Genomic DNA, 9,837 nt, shown 5'->3' with positions numbered 1-9,837 from the left:
TTGGCCATTTTGTGCAGCTGCTTAGGGGAACTCCTAAGCCACTAAAAGTCCTCTTCCCTGCTCTTAGCAGATCTCGCCTTAGGAGCCCTTTTAAGTGCTAGGAATCTTGAGGAATAGCTTTTATATTAACTGGGATAGTCGTGTCACTTTTAGGGGAAATTCTAAGAAAACGTCATGACTCTGAGAATTTTCTTAGAATTTGGCCACTAGGAGCCACTTTTTGCACAAAGATTCTTTAGGGATACGGGCCCTGGTCTGTGATGGGAAACTGAAGGAAGGAAATTATGATGGACAAGTTGCTCCTGACTCTACTGTCACAGATCTGAGATCAGTTGCCATTTGTGTGTTTGTTACAGCTAGCATTAGCTCTGTTCCCTTGAGAGGCTGCCAAATACATATTTTCTCAAACTGTTAAGTATGCCAAAGAAAACAAAAGATTAAGAGTGTGATTTATTATTTTAATAGATAAATACTCTTACTGAGCACCTTGGGCAACATGGGTGATGCAGAGGAGTTAGGAGTTAGAGGAGTTTGTGCACAAAAGTTAATAATTCCTTTAGTAGATGATGATCAACATGATCCCATTCTTCTTCAATAGTGGTGAGATCTGGGCTCTGGGGAGACCAATCCATGATAACATTGTTGGGGGGGGGGTCTATCCTTTTACTGCATTAACAGTGTGTTTGACAAATGATAAATGAAGATGATACATGAAGATGTTGCCAATCAGATGCTTAGCTATCACGGTTCATACAAGTCTGAGAGTACTTTTCCACATTTGTAATTCCATCAGGTTTTGATAAAATCCCCAACAACACTGGCTGAAGTGTTGCTCCAAACAATGACTTGCTTGCAGGTAGATTTTTTAGGGGTTTTTTGCCATTCCTCTCATCCTTCACTTGTCCAGATTAAGTTTTTGGGTAATAGCTTTTTGAGAATCACCTTAATGGTGCAAAAATACAATTTTATGCTTCTCAAGCTGTTACCATTTGCACAAATTATGTGTTTTACAGACAGGCTGCTAGTAACAAAGTGTCTAGAGGTACAATTGGAAATTGATTATTTGCCAAGTTGTCTGTTAGACACAACATTGGTTTATCCCTCCGGTTGAACAACTTTTTATACTTGAATATGATTCATAGGTCAGTGATAAGTGGCTGGACAAACAACTAAAAACAGACATTTCTCTGAAAATGGTCAAATACAAGGACTCAACTGAAAATGAGTGAAGATGATAGCAATGTCCAAAAGAAAAGCCTCCAGACATTCAGAAAGAGAATTATTGCTGAAGACCACTTTAAAAATTGCTTCTTGAAAGCAAAATATAAAGAAATGAGGCCTACTTCAAGACTTGTACAGTCCTGTATATCTGGTGATTCTGACGGGTTCTGGTGGAAATTTTTGTTAATAATCAAGTTTTTCAAAGGAGCAGATAGAGAGAAATATAAAACATAGTAATTTTTAAAGGTGTTTTAATCAGAGGTGTGTGATAATATGAAGAGAAATGCAAGCAAACCTGTAGGCTCCAGTCCCCGACCCTGATGAGTATACGTGAAAGATGGATGACTCCATCATTAAGTCTTTCCCTAATAACATGTCAGGAGCTTTTGGTTAATAAAAGTTGCCATGATCATTTGGAAAGAAAGATCCGAGTGTAGAGAATAAAACAGATGCATCATTTGACCACCACAGTCACATTTTCATCTTTATTGGACATGATGACAACACAGTTTTACACAGCAGATTTATAGGATGCACAGTAGAATCAACCTGTTCTGTTACATCACATTAAGCTCATACATGCAATACATCACACACTCTTAAACACTCTGTAAACAATAAATACAATCAAACTAAAATGAGTAAGAAACACAGATTTCGTTTAGTGTAGACTGCAAGTAAGAAAGCAGGTGTTCGGCTGTACAAGAAGAAGAAAATATAAGCAGAAAATGGGAGAGTTTCTATATTAAAGTAACAAGACTGCTTCACTTTGTTGTAAACAGCTGGGTAAAGATGAGTTTTACCATCTCCAGTTTGGATTTTTCCAGCAAATGTACCTCGTGTGTTTAAAAAAGAAAAATCCCCAGTAGGTTTTAACCATTTTGGTTCACTACCTTCACAGCAGAACCTCTTTTTCTGGCTGGATGACCAGATCTTCCTCACTTGTTATTTACTCCTCAGCTCTTCCTCTCTGCCTCCTTCATTTTTCCTCACCCTTCCTCCCTCGAGAGGCTGCCAAAAACATATTTTTTCAAACTGTTAAGTGTGCTGGAGAAAACGAAAGATTAAGATCTCAAAGCTGTCAGGACCTGGTGGACTGTTTGTGTGTGCGTGTTTTCAAAAAGAAGCCGTCTGACGAAATGCTGGAGGAACTTGTGAAAAGCTTTGACACGCCCGGGTTTACAGGTGTGTATCGGTGTTAGAAGCTTTCTGACTGCACTAATGAAACTGACAGGAGCTGGAGAGAGGAGAATGACGAGGGGAGAAAATAGAAGCAAAGCAAGTTTGAGCATTTTGCAAGAGTCACAAAAATCTAAGCCCAGTACAACTGACAGAAAACACTATAAATATATTTGCATATATATTTATATATAGATTTCACTTTCTGAATAAAACTCTGAGTACTAAAACAGTTAAATTTTTTTTTAAGTAATAATGTGCAAAAATGTGTCATCAACCACAAAGAACAGAGCTCAAAAACCTGATGGTAAAATTTTGCCGTTGGAAATGTCCTTTGTTGCATCTCTAAGCACCCCTAACATCGATGTAATCATGTACCAACACTGTAGAGTTTCTTTATCCCCCTGCAGAATGTGCAACTTCTGCTAGTTTGCTATTGTTAAATTTCATCATCTTCCTCCTAAGAGGTGATGGTTGTACTTGGCTTGGGGCAAACAAGGTAAATCTAGAATGATAGCAGCATTTTAAATATAAATGTATCTCTGCATCATGTATTTTTAGTGTCATAAGACGACTTTTCCATTTTGGCTCTTTTAACTTATGCTAAATAAATTTGGTCCTTCTTGTTAACCAATAGGAAAAGCACATTTTCCAAAATAAGTGATTTGTGGTTTAAAAAAACAAAACAAAAAAAAAACTGCTGGCAGAGGCTTGAAAATGGACTGGAAATTGTGAACTGGAAAAGTGGAAATTCGCCACATTAGCCACAATACATACAAAACAGGACAGATGCTCAGATCACTATACAACATGAACAGCCTACATACGTTGCACAATGGCTCTGAGGATATGTTGGCTGAATATGGACACATTTATAGTCATAGATATATTTCAAAAGTCAGATGTGAAGAGGACGATGACGATTTCACGTGCAACTGCCAAATATACAGTGTTGTCCTCTGCAAAGAAACAATCCAGTGGGAAAAAAGGAGGTCTTTTTTAAACTTTTGTTTTAAATGTATTAACCTCCAGAATTTTTAGCCTTTGAAAAGAGAAACAAAGTCCAGAGAATCTTTGTGGAAGTGATAGGAATGATTTCACTGGAAGAATAAAAAATAATATGAAGAGGTGGAAATAGAAATATTTCATTAGATATTTTAGACCAAAAAGTGAATATTTTGCTTTATGAAGGTGCTGAAGGCTGAGGATCAGCCAGCTACGAACCAGTTGACATACAAAACGAGGGGTAAACGTTCATGCGACAAGTGAAATTAACAAACACAAGAAATAGGATTTTTTTTTCTTAAAAATGACCAAACATTGGGAGCTAAACTGAGCTTTCCCATTAAAAAAAACCCCCATTACTGGTAACCACTGATGATGTATCTAACTTAATTTAAATTTAAAGGTAACCAAAATAGCATTAATTTGTCTCCTTTTACATATCTGCAGTAAGAGCAGCTACACCTCCAACCTCCAAAGCTTTAATGGGACTTTCAGGACGAGCAGTCTGAAGTGAGAATGTGTGTTTAACAGTGAAAATACACTTGGGTGCAGACACACACACACAAACACTTCTGTGTGAAGCCAGAGAAGTTTCAAAAGCTTCCAAGGTGTCACAAAAATACTCACACATGTGCACACGCACATTTGTGCAGCTTGAAAGGTGAAATGCATGTACTGGTCTTACAGAGGTCGGAGCGTACCTAAGGCCAGAGGTCAAACTAATTCCTTTCACCATTTTCTACCCCCCAAAATACACATTTTAATCAAAGTTTAATCACCAAAGTAAATACCTCCCATACATAGAAAACATTTATTAATCAAGTGATCCAATTACTGGAACTGAAATAAAATTTAAAAAAAAGAAAAAAAGAAAAAAGAGACTTAAATTAACAGCAAAGGTTTGGAGGGTCTGTGACATCCAGCATCAACGGCAAATAAATAGGAATGGCAAAGTAAATGATTAAAAATACATCAATGCAAATCATGTAAACAAGGCTTCTATCACGGCCTATAAAGATATCACACAGTCACTTTCCTTACAATGATTACTGCAGGAGATAAAATGAGAACATGAATCTGGTCCAAACCTGGGCCTGAGCTGGGCTTTTATCATTCCTTCAGATTTTGACCTCAACTATTAGTTTTGATCATACTTCGAATCTCTTAACTCTAAAACTTGGCCACTAAAATATCATCTGAACTGCAAATACCAAAATTACCACCAAATAAATCCAGAGTGTAGCTTTCTAGAGTCTGCTTCAAAGGAAAAACCTCCTACCAGGCCCAGGTCTGTCAGCAGTAAATACAGCTTGGATTTAGACCATGAAGCGATGCTCCTTGCCATCATGGGCCATCAGGATGACATTGCGGTTGGACGTCCAGATGAGACGGGCAAGCTTCAGGTGGTTCTGGGAGCCTGGGGAGGCCGGCTGGACCGGAGGAACCTGGTACGTCTTGATGCAGCGAAGCTGAGGAGCAGAGTTCAGCATTCCGATGCTGCCCAGCAGACTGGTGTTCATCTGAGGAGGACCAACAACACATGAAGCCACACATTCACCTTATCTATCAATCAAAGCCTTTTAACATTTGCCAGGTGTTAATAGGTGACCAATTTAGGGTTAAGTTTCATTTTTAGCAATGTGCTAAACAAGCAGAGTTTTATAAACTAGAAGCTAGAAGATGCTTTCAATTCAAGTTTCTTGGATAAAGTAAAGTTGGTGGACTAAAACAGGGAGAATCACTATGATACTTGCACTTCCCAAACACTAAACAGGTCACTAGCAACCTGGAGGATTTTAACCAGTTTATTGCTCAGCCAGCCTGGGAGGTTTGAAGTTTGGCTGTATGGATGTTTTTTCAGTATTGGAGCAGGTCAGGTATGTTAAATTAATTTTAGTTCCTGGGGAACATACATACCACCACAAGTTGATCTCAGATGGGCCAAATCAGTAAAACCAATGGGTAGTAAGCTATCTTTGTTTTTAACGTAAGTGCAAATGCAGCTATTGGTGAGATGGAATCATTAATGACTTTTCTGAATAACAACTTTTGCAGTTTGCAAAGCCATCCACAGTAGACTGGATTGGTCCACCTTCATCCATGGGTACTCTTTTAAAAGAGATTTTTGATCTCACAGTTTCATTTCTGGAAAATGAAAACCCACTTTATAACTATTTCTGTGAGCCTTTTTTGTCATAGTCTTGGTTTTCTGCGTATTATTCAAGCATCACTTTCTGGTTAAATACAATTTAAAGAACGATTTTATGGAGCAGCAGGTAACTGATAAAACATAAGGCAGGAAGAGCTGGGCTAGCTGGTCAGTATTGCCTGAATTTTCAAAATAAAAGCAAGGGAATGGTGTCATTCTCAGACAGCCATTAATAAACCTGAACGTCTCACTCATGCGCTCATGTGAAGTCTGTGTAGGAAACACTGCCTTCTCTTTCTACTGAGAGCTGATATCTCCTCCCTCATTTTGACAAAAATTAGTTATTGAACATCCGATGATCATCAGTTTCTGCTGAACCCTGTGAAGACGTCTCAGAGGGAAAACCTGGAGTTTAACCCCAGAGTGTGTCTATGTAGGAAATACACAGCGAGTGGAAACCAAGACTACACTGCCTCACACACATACACACACGCCCCGACAGAGCGTCTGCCAGCTCATTACCACAGCAGCCGTCTTGCCGGCGCGCTTACAGTGGTTTATGCTTACAGTAATGCCATTAACGTGTGTGTGTGTGTGTGTGTGTGTGTGTGTGTGTGTGTGTGTGTGTGTGTGTGTGTGTGTGGAGACATCTGTGTCAGAGGTCGTAAAGACCTTTCACTCAAAATAACGGTTCCTGGAAGAAGATAAGAGGAGCCTGATCGGTTATCTGAGTTTGTTATAGTTTATTTAGATGCTTTATGTGTTAAGACTTTTATTTTCAAGTTAATTTTTTAGTTTGTGTAGATACAGTGGAATTAAAAGTAAACATGTAAATGAAAATATCTAAATTCAGTTTTTCATGTTTTTAACCCACTGTACAGAACAGTCATGACTGAAAGCAGCCAACTGGACAGTTTTTTTTTATTTGTTTAAATCCACCACTGGTTTGTCTGAAAAGAAGTGAAATCTGAAGCTGTTTGCATGCTGATAAACTGATAGCTCTTTACACTTGGCAGATTTCATGTAAACTTTAAGATACCTGCAGGGAGGAGTCTAAAGGAGGGCTCAGCATTTATTCCACTGTATATATACTAAAGAAATCCTTAGCTATTGTTTTTTCCCCCGATTTATAATATAAATATTAATTTAGAAATAAGTTATTCTCTTGTCTCATAGAATAAACTTTTTTAAAAGCAAAAAGCTGCACAAAGGGTCAGTCTAATTTCTTGCACTGCATAAACCACATCCTTTCTTTTATCTATTTTATCTAATCTATTTCTTTAGTTTTGTGTAACGTTTTTTTGCTTGAATAAAAAGACAAGGGTGGAAATGTGCAAAAAAGGTTGCCCTTCACATAAAGCTTTAAATCTGCTTTAAATATACTGGAAGTTCATATCAAACCACAAACCCAAGTCCATGTTTATTACATCAGAAACAAACTCACCTTTGTAAATCTGACTCTATACAGTCTTACCACAAAATAGTTAACGACTTCAGAAGGATTGCATTAAGATAGTTTGTATGTGTCTGTATGGGTGAGTCTTACCTGCCAGAAGGAGATATGGCTGTCAGCGCTGGAGTAGGTTGCCAGATAACGGCCATCAGGGGCGAATGATACCGCTGTGATTGGACCTTTGTGACCGTGAATGTTCTACAGAGGAACAATATGGGATAAAACAAACTCATTAAAAACAAATGAAGAATAAAATAAAGTGAATAAAAAACATGCCGTAGATGGAAAACAAAACAGAGCATCAATGCTCGTTTCTCTTTTTTCTAGTAACTGTTAAATGAAAAACTTATGCAAACTTCATTTAAAACTCCAGGAGTCATAAACTGTGTGTTGATGGTGTCAACATGCAGAAATCAGCCTGTTAAAATATTTACTCTTTAACATTTACCACAAGTACTTTACTCAGAAGACAAATGAGGTGGTCTAATTCAAACTGTGCTATGGAATTAATTTTCCACCAACTGGTTAAAATTTAAAACAAAAATAAATTAGGGGAAAGTGTAAAGTAAATAAACACAAGAAAACATAAATGTAAATTCAGAAGAAAATAAAATTATTCAATCTTTGTGATGTTTTATGAATTAATATCTAAGAAAAACAAACCACTCAAATCAATTAGACATCCGAATCAACCAATACATCTGGTAACCAACCAAAATAGAAACAGGTAGGCAATCAACTAACCACCCAGGAGGGTAACTAAACTAAGCCAATAATTCTTGAATTCAATAAAACAAATAGGAAGGCAACCAAACCAGGAACCAGGCAATCAAACAGGGAAGCAACGAAACAACCAGTCAACCAGGCAGCCATGCAACCAAACAACAAGGTGGATAACCAGTCAACCAGCTAGCCAGGTGCGTAAGCAACCACCCAAACAAGTAGGCAGACATGTAGCTAAACAGCCAATCAATTAGGCAGGCAACCTATCAACCAAACAGGTAAAGAAAGACCTCTTTTATTACTTATTTATTAATACGTTTGTGGTTTTGATTCCCCACATTTGTCTGCTTTACACTTTAAATAGCCATCTATAAAAAGCACAGTTCTGACATGTCCAACCCTCTTCTGACGAGAGCTTGTTGCTCTGTTTGTTGCTGTGATGATGGGAAGCCATTTTTATTGAGGGTTTTATAACACTGACAACAGACCAGAACAAAATACCACTTTACAGTATCACTTTACAGTTTTATCAGCCAGCAGCACATCACTCACTATCATCACTTAAAGCCGCTAAAATGAGAGCATGCCCCGATTTCCCAGACAGTTCCTCTTTCTGATGGCTGGAGGTTCAGTTCAATAAACTCTGCTCTGTGATGAAGCCTGAATGAAAAACAAATTTTGGCCCTTGTTGAAATTTCATTGAGGCATTTTAGAAAAACTCTGCATCGACAGCACGTGTTCGCTTTGGCAGAGATAATTCCATCAGATGGGTGGCAGCTTCTGGTCCGACAGATGCTGCCATTCGCCTCCAGAACTCTGGGGACAAAATATACCGCTGCGTGTAACACAATAAACTGTCCCACCAGATGCAGGGTGTGTAACGCAATAAAAGAAATCACCCCCCCCCACCCGCCTGCCTTTGCTTGCGACTGGGATTACAAACTCTCACCTCCAGATGAGATTAAGACGCGTCGCCTCAGGCACCCAGACTCTGAAATAATAACCAGTGTGTGGCGATTAAAGCTTAAAAAAAATAATAACACAATGAAATGAAAATCTCATCTTTCTAATTCGTTCTCTCCCTCCTTTTTTCCCCCTTTAAAGGGCAAACCCTATTAGATTCCAGCAGTGTTGTCTGGGAAAAAAGCAGAATTATTTTTATTTCCTTCATCCCTCTCTTCCCCCCATTCAGTGTCTGTCTTCATCTCTACTTTTCCCCTCCATTTTTCTATCTCTTAGGAGAGATCCCAAATCTCATTTCCTGTCACTACTCACCTTAAAGGGAAAATGATCAAAAACAGAGTAAATGCGGTTTGTCTGCAAACAATCATCAGCCCTAACTAAAGGATACTGAAGCCACTGAGAGGGAAATATGACAACTACATCCAGTTGCTCTAAGTCAAAATGCCCACAGTCATGTTAATCCAAAACCAATAAGTAAACTATGTCTTCAAAGTGCTTTTCGAGACCAAGAAGAGTCACAACCTGCTTTTACAAAGGTAAATAAACAAAAACAGCCAAATGCCCAGGAAAACACAAAACACAGACACTACCGCAATTGCTTGTCTCAGCAGATTTATTTTAAACTGGGGGTTTAAAATGAATCTGTTCAGACAAGGATGAGGTCAAAGAACAGGACAACCATGGAGTCAAGGTTGTGAAAAGATAGTGGTAAGATGTCCATAGTTTTGGAAGTTTTGGGGTCTGGAAGACCCAATCATCTTTAGTTTTCAGCAGAATCACAAAAAAGCCCCTGTCTGAGAACCTGACCACATGAATGGATTATTTCCATAGTGCAGGTTGGGGGCCTCACCCGCTGAGGGCATAAAAGAACGAACCAAGATTTTAAAATGGCATTACAATGTAAAGTGACTGCTGTTGTGATTTGGTGCTATATAAATAAAAATGACATTGATTTGAAATTTTAAAACAACTTATCCAATTCGTGAGATTTAAAAGAGACGTAGTGTCATCAGCATAGAAGTGATACATGATTTTAAAACTGCTGGTAATAGAGCTGTTTGATATAACAATATATATATATATCTAGATAGATAGAGATAACTATCTAGAAAGATCTAGATAGATATCCATATCTATCTAGATC

The 9,837-nt window shown here is 38.1% G+C and overlaps 1 protein-coding gene across 3 annotated transcripts in view; it reads right to left on the bottom strand.

Annotated features, from left to right (window-relative positions):
* Positions 1-1,692: 1,692 nt before the first annotated feature.
* The window catches only part of wdr7 (WD repeat domain 7), a 106,410-nt gene continuing 98,265 nt past the window's right edge, over positions 1,693-9,837 (bottom strand). For all 3 annotated transcript variants that reach the window (XM_005725500.1, XM_005725502.1, XM_005725501.1), the window contains 2 exons: positions 7,101-7,205; positions 1,693-4,925 (listed from right to left, as the gene is read on the bottom strand). In XM_005725500.1, the coding sequence (XP_005725557.1) occupies positions 4,722-4,925; positions 7,101-7,205 (309 nt within the window). In that variant the 3' untranslated portion in view covers positions 1,693-4,721. The remainder of the gene's footprint in view (positions 4,926-7,100; positions 7,206-9,837) is intronic.

The sequence above is a fragment of the Pundamilia nyererei genome, unplaced genomic scaffold, assembly GCF_000239375.1.
Source record: "Pundamilia nyererei isolate P.nyererei 1_Seehausen unplaced genomic scaffold, PunNye1.0 scaffold00016, whole genome shotgun sequence".
Lineage (NCBI taxonomy): Eukaryota > Metazoa > Chordata > Actinopteri > Cichliformes > Cichlidae > Pundamilia > Pundamilia nyererei.
This window is presented reverse-complemented; position numbering and strand designations above follow the sequence as displayed.